At 39.4% G+C, this 15116-nt stretch overlaps 2 protein-coding genes and 1 pseudogene across 2 annotated transcripts; all 3 read right to left on the bottom strand.

The window, feature by feature from the left end:
• Window positions 1-3323: 3323 nt before the first annotated feature.
• On the bottom strand, window positions 3324-4823 carry LOC145489656 (uncharacterized protein KIAA1958-like). The gene has a single exon (XM_081468685.1). The coding sequence runs from the start codon at window positions 4685-4687 to the stop codon at window positions 3422-3424; it is 1266 nt and encodes a 421-aa protein (XP_081324811.1). The 5' UTR covers window positions 4688-4823; the 3' UTR covers window positions 3324-3421.
• A 2267-nt stretch (window positions 4824-7090) lies between these two features.
• On the bottom strand, window positions 7091-8506 carry LOC145490139 (substance-K receptor-like). Its single transcript, XM_081469249.1, has one exon. It carries the CDS (start codon window positions 8102-8104, stop codon window positions 7091-7093), a length of 1014 nt encoding a protein of 337 aa, XP_081325375.1. The 5' UTR covers window positions 8105-8506.
• Window positions 8507-12133: 3627 nt separating this feature from the next.
• LOC145490465 (RYamide receptor-like) lies at window positions 12134-13507 on the bottom strand (annotated as a pseudogene).
• Between the last annotated feature and the right edge of the window lie 1609 nt (window positions 13508-15116).

Raw genomic sequence — 15116 nt, 5'->3', positions numbered from 1 at the left:
ATAGTCGCTTGGCTCGGGGGTAATTGCGTTCGACGAAGTCGAACGCAAACCTAATTTTGACCTGTGGCTTTTCAGAGTTGGTCTCCCTGTGCACGGTTCTCGGCCGAAAAAACCACATTCCTGTAAGGACACCAAAATGGCCACCCCGTTTGATTTTTGCAGGGGCATGTCACGGCCAGTAAACTGGTACCGTTTAATGCTAAGACATGTGATAAGACATGTGGCGAACATGTGAGTATGTGAGCAGGCCATGTGAACTCGTCTTTTTTTGACTTCTTTCCATTCAGTCGCCCTACGCCTCGCTATTATGTGCTCTCAGAGTTAGATTTTGGCGAATTTAAACGCTTCGACGGCAGCATTTATCGAAATCTGAGGGAATTGTCCTTGTTTATTAACACGACTTGGCTTTGGGATGATAACCGGGGGAGCAGCTACATTTTGATAACATTTGTTGATTAGTTCTAGTCGCGACAGACTTTATCCGGTCGAAATTTTATTGTTTAGAATCGGTGGAAAAGTATTCTGAAGGCAAGATCCATAAGACTACTTTATTCATCAGGGGAGAGAGAGAGAGGACGATTTGGATCGTATATATTAGCGAAGCTCCTGTTATCCCCATACCTTAAAAAATTTGGTAACTCATCGATCTCCAAAAATTTGGAGTGACTTTCCGCCCTATACGTACGTCCATAACGCCCGTATGCCAAGCCCCAGACCTTGAAAAATAAGAGAGAAGCACCATTACCATAGGTACATCTTTGATATTGGACATCCATGTTATGATTAATAGACCAATTTCGATATATTAAAATTCAGCCTAAAACAATAGACCTCAGTACGAGGCTCTGGGGAATAAATACAGAGTTTGTGGGGTTTATTCCCCAGACCCTCGTTCTGAGGTCTATTGCGTTAGGCTGAATTTTAATATATCGAAATTGGTCTATTGACAGCCGCCGTACCCGCTGATCAGTATCACGTGACGATATCGCGGGCTCAGGTTAACAGCTCATGGAGATCGCGTGTTCAATTGAAGTTGACCGCTGCCGAATAGGTAGTGGTTTCTCGATTGGATCACGGGCTCAGGTTATTACTCGAGGGTTGGGGGAGGAGGTAGTCAGGGGTACGTGCAAGGACAAAATTTCGGAGTAAATTAACCCCTGGCGCGTTGTTAATTTTTTTTTCCGACATATTCCTTGCCCAATCGTCTCTTGGAAAGTCCCTAATATATTGTGTACGTAATTTCTACAATCTCGGGTACACTTAATTAGTCTTAATGAGTATGGTTTGTTAAAATTTAACTGGAAAAAAATAGCAAAACTACACGCTGAACAATTACGTGCTCACAATTGATCATTTTTCGAGTTTCTGATCCTCCTTTATGGTTAATTATTGCAATCAGGAGCTCCGATTTTAGGCTTAGCTAAATCTATACATGTTTATGTCTGGAGTTATAAAAACAGTATTAAAGACTGAATCAAGCGTTTTTTAATTAATTAATTAATTAATTTATTTTTTTTGCTTTCGCTATGGCAGCAGCTTGTAAATCTTACCTAGCATGAAATGTATAGAACTTCTTGCTGCATGTTTCATTTATTTATCTATCTTTTTAAAATTATTTATCGCTATCCCCCGCCCTCTCCTTTTCAATTGGTGTTTTGGTCGGGCTACACTCGTCTGAATTTCAGAATTTCTGAGAAGGAGCTGACCGATAAGCGTTCTATAGAGTGTGTTCACGTGACGTCATCAAATTCTCAAATACAAAACTAAAGAGTCCCTAAAGGTTTTATCCTCATCAGGCATAAGAGGTACTAAATTTATATCTGTTTACAACTTTCCAGCTCAATAGCGTCCTTCGTTTGGAAACCAGGGCATTTTGAATTTCGGAGTTATGACGGTGCCTGACATGAAGCTAAGATCGCGTTTGTCGAAAAAAAATATACACTTATCTCGTGATTTTTAGTCATTTTTGGAGTAAAAGTATTAGGAAAAGTGCTTGTGTAACTGCTTTTTGGTTCGGTTCAGAAAATCAATTGTCTAGATAGCCAAAGTAAGTTCCAGATGTTTACACCCGGCACCATTTTCCGGCCGCCATATTGGAAGACTAAGGAGACCCTCCAACATGGCGGCTCCATACTAGGCTCTATAATTTTGCGCGGAACATTTCGACGAATATCTCAACTTTGGGACAACGCACACACCTTAAACTTGGAGAACTGTCTTCTTTATTTATCGTCCATAATATCACAATTTCTTGACTTTATCCACAGAATGGTTTTTGATTTTAATTTTTTATTGTGTGACAATGCACACACTCTATAACCGCTGTCTAAAGGAAGTCTGCCCGAGGGCATCATTAAGTCCAATGAAGGTGCAAGTCTAACGATTTGCTAGCAAGCATCGTCCATTATCGTACATTAAGCGGTCCTGAGAGGCATTAAACGGGACGTCATTTAGCCCCATAATGGTAAGCCGTTTGCACTGTGAAGATAATATTGTGCCTGCTATAGACAGCAAAGAGCTTTAGCCACATCAATTTAGGGCTTACACGTGCAGTGGAATAGACATTTCTAGCTGCTGTTGGTGTTATTCGCTCTGAACTTTGATGTCGCTAAAGACTGTTGAAGTCTGGATATGGCATTTCCCACTCGATAATGCGAGCAAAACATGGCTACGAACGGAGTGAAGAGCACTAGGTCAAGCGCTGATCCTGAGTAGCATTTCCTTGTTTTCTCAATTTTAGGCAGTCTCGGCCTAGCTAACTATCAGAACTGTCTGTGATTAGCTAGCGCGGAAGAAATTTATTTGCGTGGCTTCCGGTCGATAATTGACGTAACGACAACATGTTTAAGTGTTCGCTTACTGCTAATTATGGCCTAGTTTGTTTGAAGTTCAATCAATTCGCGATGTAGGAAGCTCTTGTTCAGTCCATTTGGGACGATGCAGGCCTTTAGAAAGCTATAGATCAGCTCTCCGCTACGGTTTTGATATCTGTACGTTCGTGCTGATTTGTATAGGAAATAGCACGGTTTCTAGGGGTATTTGGGATAATACCGCGAGTGATATTTCAAAATTCACCAAAATATCACGAGCCGCCGCGGCGAGTGATATTTGGGGAGTTTTGAAATATCACGAGCCGGTATTTATCCCAAATACCCCGAAGAAACCGTGCTATTTTTTGTTTATACTACAAGGCAAAGAAATTTTGCATTTCATATAACACACATATTTTTATTTAGTCACGCGCAGTTGAATGGCTTTACAATGACATGTGATTAAACATGTGATCGCTTAAACATCACATATGGTCGCTTAAACATCACATATGGTCACACATCACACAACTGTGATGAAACTGTACTCGAATGTCTGTAAATCTCAGTTCTAAAGAGTGAAAGTTTTTAATAGGCTCATCAATCAAAGTTTAACAATCATCTGCAATCGATTCTGCCTGTGGAACACTGCACCTCGGCTCGGGAAACTTCTGGCTAAGCTGGTAGTTGATGGTCACTTGACAGCCGTGGAAATTGTTGATTGTAGTCAACCGCTCTTCATTCATCATCAGCGTGTTTTCCACATCAGAGGAAAGGCCAACATTCTGAAGAGGACGGCGTTGGTTGGACGTGCTTGCCTGACCGTCAGAGCTTATGATTGAGGAAATCAGCCGTTGTTCATTCTCATCGCCTTCCTCGTAGTCGGCTAAAGAGCGCTCGTTTGTATGGCCAGTGACGCCAATAATTGCGGAGCGAGGTTGGTTGGCAGCTTTGAGTTTCTTCACCAGCGTTTTGCGTGCACTGTGGTTTGTGAGCCGTTTACCTTCAATCTCGCCCTGAAGAGCCATAGATTTCATGAAGGAATTAATGCTGTGGGTCCCCATTCTCTGTCGCTTATACCACACTTGAGACTTAGGGCGCTCAATCACCGGGAGGTAAAATGGCCCACTGTTTTTCATTTCCTCGGGTCTGTGTGACAGGAACGTCTTTAGAAGCTTGACTGGACATCTTGGCCCACCAGTTGCAAACATTTTCGGCTGAACCACTCTTCTTTTTTTGCGAAGGCCGCCCTGACGCGTTTTTGTGGGATTTTCTTCGTACGTGATGTACTCGACGCCATTGTCGTCTTTGGTGAATGAAAAATCTTCGACATACATGTCATGGTGTTCCTGACAGCCTCGTAATCCGAAATGCTGCGTCAAAAGAAACCACATTGTGGTTATTAGGGACTTCGGAGACTGGCTGCCAAGGAGCCCTTTGGACCACAACAGCTCTTCATCTTCAGTGGTTAGTGCTTTTGATGCACGGGGACGTTTGCCGTAGCCCTGTTCACGGAGGAAGCGAGCTTTCCCTTCGAGTACTTTGCGACTGTTGACAAACTCTCTGTCCTTGGCAATGGAAATGCTGCTGTTTGCTTCCTTTAAATGACGGTCCAGGGACGCTATCATTACCCGCAAACTGTCTGGCTCGTAGTCTGAACCATCCTTCTTTCTCACCTCGGCGAAAAACTTCTGAAGCATCTCGTCAAGTTCCTTGGCTTCGTGGCTTACAATGTCTGGACTGTATCCTTTTTCTTCAGCCCATGTGGTCCAAACAGTAACCCAGGTCTTAGTGCTTTTCTTTGTGTTCGAATTTTCTGCATTTTCCTTAAATTGTTGTAGTTCTTTCGCGTCACAATCGGGAAATCTATCCGCCATTGTTTTAAAATTAGAAACAATAATTTTTCAGTTACCATGGAAACTGGCTGTAATTTTTACATGTAAGTATTTCAAATTTGGCTTAAATACTACTGGTCTTAGCCAATCACATTTCAGAAATTTCTCAGCCTGTAGTATAAAGACTCCAATTTCATGTTAAAAGCACTCTTAATTCTAATTAATTCAGCTTTGCTTGGCTCGTTCGACTCATTTGCTGTGACTTCAACGGCTGGTACAAGCACGTTATGGCTTCTTTTAAGAGTACACGAGGCAGATAGCGCTCTCAGTACGACATGCCCATATTTATGTACAGTATCTGACCAGTTTTCCAAAAACATGCCCGCTATTTTGGTGCAAAGTCTTAACACGGTTTTCATAAATCCAGTCATGTATATTTTATACTTTTTCTCCCCTATAGAAACACAGGTTACCCAGGCTCTGTATATAGCTGTACCTGATCTACACGACAAAAGATTCGAAATGCAAATTTCATCGGAAGAAAACTCGTCACATAGCATTTTTGTACAATCCCATACATTGTTTTACACCCGCTTTCAGTGTTACGTGCATAGGGAACATCTTGCGACATGCCATCTTTCGAACTGCTATGTAACCTGGCCTATTCAAAAAATGTAAGCGCAACGGACTTCTTTACGGTCGAACTCGAATTGTAATGATGAAAGATTGATTTATTTGACATCAAATTAATGTTAGGAGTATCAAGAAGTCATTCTGGCAGAAATAAGTCGACTGTTTTGAATGTTTACACGTTGCGAATACTGAAAAGCGGCAGCGGCCCAATTCTAACGGAAGTCACTATTGATCGACTACACTAAATCGCTTGAATCATCCTGTAAATAGGGAAGCATGCAAAGTCCAAAATCTTCCTCAGCCATTTGAGGTAGGTAATTATCATTTACTTGTCATTTCCTCCGCTAATAACCGGAAAAACTACCAGTTTCACAGTTTAACGGTCTTTCATAGCATGTCGAAAGAAGGCATGTCGAAAGATGGTCGAAAGATGTCGCCTATGCACATAACACTGAAAGCGGGTGTAAATGGCTGAAATCCAAACGCAGTCACCAACAGATACAATGTCACGAAGATCGTGTTCAAAGCCTGGGTAGCATGTGATAGCAAAGTACGGCTGAAAATTATGAAGTTGCAATTTCATAGCCAAAACCTTGTTCTGACCCGTTCTGCGCGAGCTTACGAGTCACGAAAGGTTTCCTAGTGCTTCCGAGCGTCTAATTACTGGTTCCCTTAGTCACGTTAAAACCTTACACACAGTAGCTGATGAAAATAAACTAGACGCTCCAAGAGCGTTTACTCGAGCTTCTTACCGTAATATCAAATCGTACTTTACAAGTGAGTTTATTGAACACAATAAGAACAAATAAAAGAATCAGGATATTTTAACACAAGAGTTGCGCTTAGATATTTACTATTCAAGTGGCTTCGTTGAGTATCCTCTTTGTCCAATTGCATGTTGTTTGCCTCATCTTCGAAGTTCTGCTTACGACAATTCTTGATTTATTCAACATCTAAGGTGTTCGTCTCAGCATCATAGTTTGTTTTCTGGTTAGTAGTCATAGCTTTTTGTCACTGTTTTCGTAGTCCGAACTCGTATATGACCCAATTGTTATCTCGTGAGAACGAGCACGAACTTTGCTTATTTGGCAGGCCTTCAAGCAAGATAATTCGTGGACCTTCCCGTTCCGATTCGTATGTGAGATGAATGTATAAGGATTGTTTCTTTCCAATATTTTCTTCACAAAACACTGCATTCTATGTGTTAATTACGTTGTTCACGAAGTGCGAGCACACGATAAAGCAAGCTGTCGCATTCTCGTTCCCAGTTTCCACTCACTACGCATGGAACGCCTGGGTCCATGACCCCCTTTTGGCGACCAAAAAACTTGAATTTTATGACTCGGGCTTTACTACGAGTAATTCAGTATCCATCGTAGTGGGTGATGTCTGACAACGATTAACCAATCAGGCGTCCTTCTTTATGACATGTGTGTATATACAGATTTCAAAACGTTATCGTTGGGAAGGGCTTTGTTAAATTTTCCATTCTTGTCCCCCTTTTTTTTTCGCTCGTCCCCAACTACCGAGAGCCTGGAACAGGCTATGTCAGACTTACGCAAGTAATCGAACTCTTTTGCTTTTAAGACTATGCCTTGCTCCAGGCCTCCCTCGTGTTTTGTTTTTGTTTTTTTTCCTGCAACATGAGATCGCAGGCATGAAGGGAAGAATTCGATGTCTTCATTCAACTTCCAGCCCACCTCATTATATTTCTTGCCGTGCAAAATAGGAAATCCTGTCATTTCATAAAAACTCGTTCATATTCACATTCACCTTCGGGGCCATTTGCCCCTTGAGACGGTGTACTGGAATCTAAGGCGGCGAGACTCTGTGGTTGAAAGACGAGTATGCCCTCAACTCAACAGCTCCTTCTTCCTGAACGAAGGAGTTCAAATTATGTCTGTTCCTCATTAGTTCTGCATTTTCAAATCGCCTTTGTAGTCCAATACAGCACGGCCTTGATTTAGGTCCGAGAAGTCTTAAGCATGAACAAGCAGATTTCAGACTGTGGCGAAAGCTTTCGATAAATATAAAATACAAACACGGATTACATGCGCTACTGTTCAATATCAACCAGAAAGACATGAAAAACACTATGGGGTGGTGCATGATGGATGAAACGTCACGGGAACTTACAAGAATCAAGTCTGAGAGCATGAAAGCAAAACTAGGCGCCCATGAAACAACAAACACGATTACAACTGATATCATTAAAACAGTGACCTTTCGTGCTGTACGAATAGCAAGCGCTTGCTGATTGTTAGAAACTTCGCCAGGAATGTTTCTTCTCCAAAGACGATAACAAATGATAGAATAAAGCACAATTAGAACGATAAACGAGACAACTAAACAACTCAACGAAGAGTACACTTCTTGAGCGCTCCTCTCAGATCCCGCACATTTAGGCCTTTTTTCGTCCCCATCGTATGCCGCTTTAAAAGACAACAAAGCTGAAATAAGCCACATAGCTGGAATTCCTACTTTTACCACCCATTGTGATGACAATTTATACTTTAATGGTCGAGCGACGGCAAGATATCGATCAATAGCAATAACTACCAAGTTAAAAATAGAGCAGAAAAGCAAGAGAGAACCTACAAAAGAGAATATTTTACAAGTGACTTTTCCCAGGGTGCCTCCAAACCACGTGTATCCGATGTACAGCTGCGTAATAAATAAAGGGGCCAGGAGCACAGTGATTAAAAGATCGCAAATTGCGAAGTTCATGATGAGACAATTCGTTGATGTTCTCATGGAGCGATGTTTGGTTATGACGTAGATGACAAGAGAGTTGCCAATCACAGACACCAGGAATGTGAACAGCATGGCGCTGGTGAAAATCACTTTTGTTGGGTAGGTGTAGTTGAGGTCAGCAGTGTACTTTGAATCTGTCGCGGAGGGATAGTTAATGTTAGATTATTTTGTGCAAACCAGAAGCATATCAACTACTTCTAATCGTTTAATAAACATTAGAGATACAAGGTTGAAATAGGGTCAAGCGAAATAGCTATGTGACCTACTTGGAACTTGTCTCCATTTAATTTTACGGATCAAAGGGTCTTGATGATAGCAGCAAGTCAAAAATTTAAAGAAAACGACGCAACTTTTAAGTTTCAAAGACATGTTTCGACAAAAACTACTGTCATCTTCTATCCTTATAATTCTCCGGCACACTTTCACGCTTTGTTTTATTTTGTTGTCACAATTAGCATTTTGCTACTTATTATAAATTCGACTTCCGACGCTTTGTACATCAATCAACTGAAGATAACAGTACGTAGGTTCTATCGAAGCATGTCTTTCAAACTTTTAAGTTTCGTCGTTTTCTTTAAAATTTAGATCAGTAATTTTTCACTGCATGTACATGTTGAGGAGTAATTTGTGTTTTGGCTAGAGTCCTGACTGATACGCGGACCTGAATGTTAAATTGATAAAGTGCTTATAAACCCTCTCATTATGACGGGATAATATAACATGCGAAAACGTTTGTTTCTATTAACTGCGAATTTTCCATGAGCATCAGCATGTTATTTTCCTTTAAAAATGTTAAAAGAAGGAGAAAGACTGAAAAATTAAATTCATTATTTTGCTGTGGCTGAACTATCCAAATCAGATGAAAGTAAATAAAAGCTCCAATGATTTATGTCTTTCGGCTGCAGCCATTTTTTTATTTTGTTTGTTTTCACGAGGCTGTTGATTGACTAATATGTAAATTTTCAAGTACTGGAGGAACAATCTATTGCTGATAGCTTGCGCCTTGTGAATTTTAAGACATCCTTAATTAAGCTTGCTTTAAACAAAGATTTTAATTTTAAGTTATGCGATCATGATAATCGTTTTTCAGGGATTTCAGTTTCCCGGTTTGTTCGAGTGACCTTAGCGTAAATATCGAAACCTAATCGAGAAAATTAATGAAGGGCAACAGTTATTTATTACGGACATTATATCTTTCAACCATTTTTATAAGGGTGGAACATGGCGTAGAATTTAATAGTGTAAAACTGCCGGGATGAAAAACCACGCCTCTGGTGTATTATGCCGCTTACCTTTCTCGTCTGTTTCATTGTAGTTTGAAGTAATTCCTTCAGCACTTGATTTCCACACACAACTCACAATAACGAGGCAACCAAGGCTAGACACGTTCATATTGCTTCAGTTTGCTCCAGTTCACAATCTGGCTTAAAGAACAAGGGAAATGTCTTTCAGTCTTAGTCGCTTGTCGTTTTACGCTACAGGCCAGAAGTGAATTGCTGTTTTTCATTTGAGACAACATATCATGCTGGCATACAAAGCAACATCGGTAAAAAGACAATTGCAACGTCACTTAAATATTAATAAAATTCATGAGTTTAATTACGATTTCTTTTCTCAGTGAATAGTGTTAAAATTATTTTTAAGTTCATCATAAACAAAATCTCAAAATCAACGAAATGTTTCGATGCTGTATTTTGTTTATTGCCTTTTTCTGCTTAATTATGGGCTGAAAATTGCAAAAAATCGTTATAATTTCAACATTACGTTTTCTTAGATTTAGAGACCAACAGGACATGATTAAAAATTGTTTGGGAAAGTATTTGTTTTGTTAGGAAGCTTCGAGGTACTGTTATGGAAATTAATGTTAAATTAATTAAAATCAGTTCATCATTATTGTAAATGTTTCTTCTGTTAAATTCGTCGAAAGAAAAAACTTCAAGTTCGTCGTTTGCTCGGGTAATAAGTTGGGACCTTTCAAGATATAAGGAGAAATCAGGGGAGGAATGAGTATAGGTAATCGTGTGAATGTGAGTGTAATTAAGGATTTACACTACGAGTGAGATTTGAAAATTCTTTCAAAGTTGCACGAGTATACCACGAGTAGTGTAAATCCTTAATTGCTCGAGCCTTCATACGATTGCTCTTTTATTATATGACTGAGAAAATCACAAAAGCGCGCCCGTTAATTTGCACTGCAGTGTAAATTAAAAATAAACGATAACTCGGCCTGTTCTCAGCAAATCATAATTAATGAAGTAATTTTGTCAGTTATATAATAAATAACCCTGTTATCATTAGTATCCCTCGTTCCCTCGAAATATATTTGATCATGTTCCCTTGTTTTCAAAACCTCCTAAAAGAAGTCTTCAGATAAGTATGCAAATGCCTAGCTCATGACACCTGCTTTTTGATCTTTTTAATTTCTCGTACTATTAATGGTTAATAGTAACGTCGATTGGGATGCGCAAGACAGTAAAGAATAAATTTAGATTTCACCTTTGAATCTCTCAGTGAAGCCGTTGGATCTGTTCAGTAAATCCACTATCGGTATAAAATCTCAAGCTAAATAGTTAATGCCAGTATTCAATTCCAAATGGAAAGACGAAAAGTTAGCCGTCGTGGTCCACGTTCTTCTAATACACAGAGCTTGGTCATTTCACTTTGTTGTTTTGCGGTGGACTGTCAAGAAACGTACTAAGATCCAAAACACACATACCGCTTAATAGCCACTGCTCGCCTCATTTAACATTTTGTTTGCTGGAGTTTTCGTTGCCTTTGTTTTACCATACGGGTTGTGTTCAGCTCGATTCGTAACAAATCGATGTACATACACACATACATACATAAACATAAATAAACTTTATATAAACATATATAAACATAAATAAACTTTATATAAACATATATAAACATACATAAACTTTATATAAACATATATAAACATACATAAACTTTATATAAACATATATAAACATACATAAACTTTATATAAACATATATAAACATACATAAACTTTATATAAACATATATAAACATACATAAACTTTATATAAACATATATAAACATACATAAACTTAATATAAACATATATAAACATAAATAAACTTTTACATGTGGAGAAATTACAAAGGGAGTGGCTTTTCTGCTACTTGTTGAACGTTCTCGTTTTTCCTCATTACGTTACAGTGACAACTAGTTTCTCGAGAAATTTGCTTAAGTTACCAACGAGTCGTGAACCGTGTACACGGACCCTTTTAATAAATTAGCAATTTCGACCAATTTTTTTAGCACGCTTCAATGTAATCAAGAAATGCACGCACAAATTTGACTGCCTTAATGAAATGCTGTGTATTCAAGACCTTAAACCAGCACTGAATGCACAGTCTGATTCTCTTCGTGCTTAAGTATTCATGTAATTAGCTTGGCACTCTCTCATGCAAATTCGCTTCAACTTAGCCTCTTCACAAACCGCTTTTATCTTTAATTATGTAACCTTGATAATGGCGCAAGATTCACCGAAACGTCGGTTTCTATCACTTATATTTCTTATCTCATGTATTTCCAAATCGTTTCTTATAATAATAATAATAATAATAATAATAATAATAATAATAATAAATAGTGTTTTCAGGGCTAGAGTCTCTCTTCTTTGTTCAATTGTTTTAAGATCTTGCTACGCCCTCCAAGCCGGGTGCGTGTTGCCTTTTTACAAAGCTTAATTGAGTCATCGTTAGGGGGTAAATGTTACTGAAATTGTTCTTCTAGCAACATTTCAAGTTAGCCAGCTAAAGCTAGTCGATTGGTCTTGTTCCTTTTTCACTTGTAAGCCTTCAGTCTAACAAGGTGCGACTCTGTGGTAAGCAGTTGAGTATGCTGCCAAGCTCCATTTTCCCTCGGGAGAATGTTCAAACGTTGCCTTTTTCTGATTGATTCTCCAGTTTCAAATTGCCTCACTTGTCCAATGCGACACAGCCTTACGTTAGGTGCACGACATCTTAAGGAAGCAGTTTTTAGACTTTGACGAAAGCTTTCGATAAATATAAAATACCAACCAGTAATTGATGGCAAACAAAAAGGGGTGTTTCTTTCAGATTAAGATTTAAATAGCGGACTCAGTATCAAAAACGTCTGCGAGTATGACATTTAAAGCTGGGGCTCATGCATGAAACAAAAAAAAACTATCACAACTGATATCATTAAAACAGTGACCTTTCGTGCTGTACGAATAGCAAGCGCATGCTTATTGGTGGAAACTTCGCCAGGAATACTTCTTCGCCAAAGACGATAACAAATGATATAATAAAGCACAATCAGAACCACGAATGATCCAGCTGCACGTGACACTTGACATAGATAACTTCTCTTCAGGAGAGCTGTGTTCAGACTTGCATTCTTTGGTGTTCCGTCTTCGGTGTAGTTCTGAATTTGCGTCACCAATACCGAGTTTATCGATTAAAGAGTTGGAATTAGCCATATGACTGGAATTCCTATTTTTACCACCCATTTCGATGACAATTTATACTTTAATGGTCGAGTGACGGCAAGAAATCGATTAATGGCGATAGCTACCAAGTTAAATTTTGGCAGTACAGCAACACAGACTCTGAATCCCAAACGTGGTCATTTTTCAAATGACCGTTTTCAGTGAGCCTTCAAACCAGGTGTTCCAAAGTAAAGCCGGTTGATAAATAAAGGGGTCTGGAGTGCGGTGATCGAAAGATCGCAAACTGCTAAGTTCATGATGAGACAATTCGTTGATGTTCTCATGGAGCGAGTTTTGGTTACGACGAAGATGACAAAAGTTGCTCATCACAGACACCAGGGAGATGAACAACATGGCGCTGGTGAAAATCACTTTTGCTGGGTAGCTGTATTTTATATCAACTGATCCCACTTGTCACTTGTATTTTCTTGGTATACGCACATGCCTTTAAGTGACTCGTGGGATATTCCATGGCATACCACTCGAAAGCGCTGCGTAACCATTATGTATTGGGTTCCTTCAAAAGGGCTATATCGGTATCTTGATACGCCGAGTTTTTTGTACCACTGAGGAGGTGGAAAGATATGGTGTACATGGAGGGAGGGAGACAGAACTGATGACAATGCGCTAGCATTCATTTCCAGCAGATTCCACAACATAGAAAGATATTTCACCGTACGGGCAGAAAGGAAAATCAAAAACGAGGAAAGCAGCCTTGAGCTGGAGAGTTAGCTATCATACACAGCGTCTTCCAGGTCTGTCCCTAAGATGCTTCAAATTTTTAAAAAAGATGCTCAAAATGTCTCAAAACGATGCTCAAACATTGCTCCAAAATCTTCACGTTGCTTTTCATATTTTGTACAAGAAGTAAATTATCCTACCAAAGAACCTATTTTCACTGCCTGCTCAACCTTATCTGGCATGCGTAGTCTCGCACCCGCTGTGGCTGCTATCTTAAGTGGCTTTATCTTCGGGGTCACTCGAGCATGAGCTGTCTTACTCCGCCAGTTTGAATCTATTAACCAACCGCTGACCACTTGTATCGCCTTTTTTGCAAACCACAGGCAAACCAATGCAGACAATGCCCCACAATGTTTAGAAAACTATACCGTATGTGACGGTTGTGACCAAAAAGGCGAAAGAAAAAGTGCTTCATAAGTGCATCATACACCAGTTTGGTCCGTTATAATTTTGCAGTATTGTCTTAGAACTTAAGAAGTTGTCCCAAATTAAAAGAGTTGCCTCAAATTGCAAAACTTGGCCTGAAATCGGAAAAGTTTCCCAAATGTTGTCGGTCATCTTAGCGACAGCCCCAGCGCCTTTACCAGCAACTTTCGGGCTACGCCATTGCATATGCCATTTAGCATTACGCTTTTAGTCCTTTATTTTAAAAGCCTTTAATTTTTCCGGGCCGTGATTGTATATTTGGCTATTTTAAAACGTTTTTCTATCTGGATAATAGTTCCACGATTTTCACTATGAAGAATTAGACTGCAACGATTAAAGATTTTCACGGTTTTTACGGTTTTGTAGCAGTGCAGTAGAATAATAGGGACACTTAAGTCTTTATTTCGTTGATCATCAAAATCGTTAAAAGCCGTTTTAAACTGTCAAAACCAACCTAAAGTCGTAGAAAAAAAATGTCGTAAACCGTCACTACAACGATGAACGATCATTTTAACATAGAACAAGTGGCGATATGTAGTTTTATTAGTGCTTCAGTCGTTCGCCATTATTTCGAAGACTATAACTAGACTCTAGGGCTTTATCGATCAGCTATGTTGAAGCGACCTTTGGGGAAATTAGCTGATCACTCCAACACTCTTTGTTTGGTTGCTTCTCTTTTTATTTCCACTACTGATGACTTCGGCACAATACTCACAACGTTCTCTCACTTGTTGCTCTTGACTGGTTACAGTAATTACTACAACTACAAGGAGCTAACTCGTCACGTTCCTTTTAAAGGGACAACCACGTTATCCATCAAATCAATGTCAATCTGTCAATTAGGCTAACGTAATGCCATGCGCAGTTCGAATAAGGTTCTATTGCGACTGCGCACCAAGTACTTAGCATATTTTCCTTCGAGGTTATCGAGGTTGACTAAAACGTTTTCTGCCTTGATTTTAACCGACTATTCTTAAGTGGTTGACCTAAATAAGGTAACGTGAGCAATATAAAAGTTACAATCTTCGTTCTTACCGATTAAAAGTTTAGGATAACACTAAGTTAATACAACATAAGTGTTACAAGAAATAGGTTTGCAAACTCCCAGCTTCGTGGGCGGGATTTCCAGTTAAAACTATCCATCTCATTAACTGGACGTGCTCTTGGTACAAACATCCTCTAATGAGGTGCCGCTGCTATTGTTAGGAATCTTTTCTTTATTTGGGTACAAGTGTGAATTAGGAATAAATTAATTTAAACATCGTTATCGAACTCCTTGAAAAGGTCAGTAAAAAGGGCAAGGTTTGACTGAAAAATTGGACAGGAGACTGAAAATAAGTTAAGCAGTCTAGCGTGACTAATTCCAAAAAGAGCCCTTCCAAAATCCAGATTTCAATTTTTACTTCATTTTCTCGATCGACACCCGCGAGTA

This window comes from Orbicella franksi, chromosome 6 (assembly GCF_964199315.1).
Source record: "Orbicella franksi chromosome 6, jaOrbFran1.1, whole genome shotgun sequence".
Classification (NCBI taxonomy): Eukaryota; Metazoa; Cnidaria; class Anthozoa; order Scleractinia; family Merulinidae; genus Orbicella; species Orbicella franksi.
The sequence above is the reverse complement of the archived record's forward strand: the minus strand, read 5'-3'. Positions and strand labels throughout refer to the sequence as shown.

Coding starts and splice junctions, on each gene's coding strand:
- LOC145489656 (XM_081468685.1), bottom strand. CDS start 4,687: ATGGCGGATAGATTTCCCGATTGTGACGCGAAAGAACTACAACAATTT.
- LOC145490139 (XM_081469249.1), bottom strand. CDS start 8,104: ATGCTGTTCACATTCCTGGTGTCTGTGATTGGCAACTCTCTTGTCATC.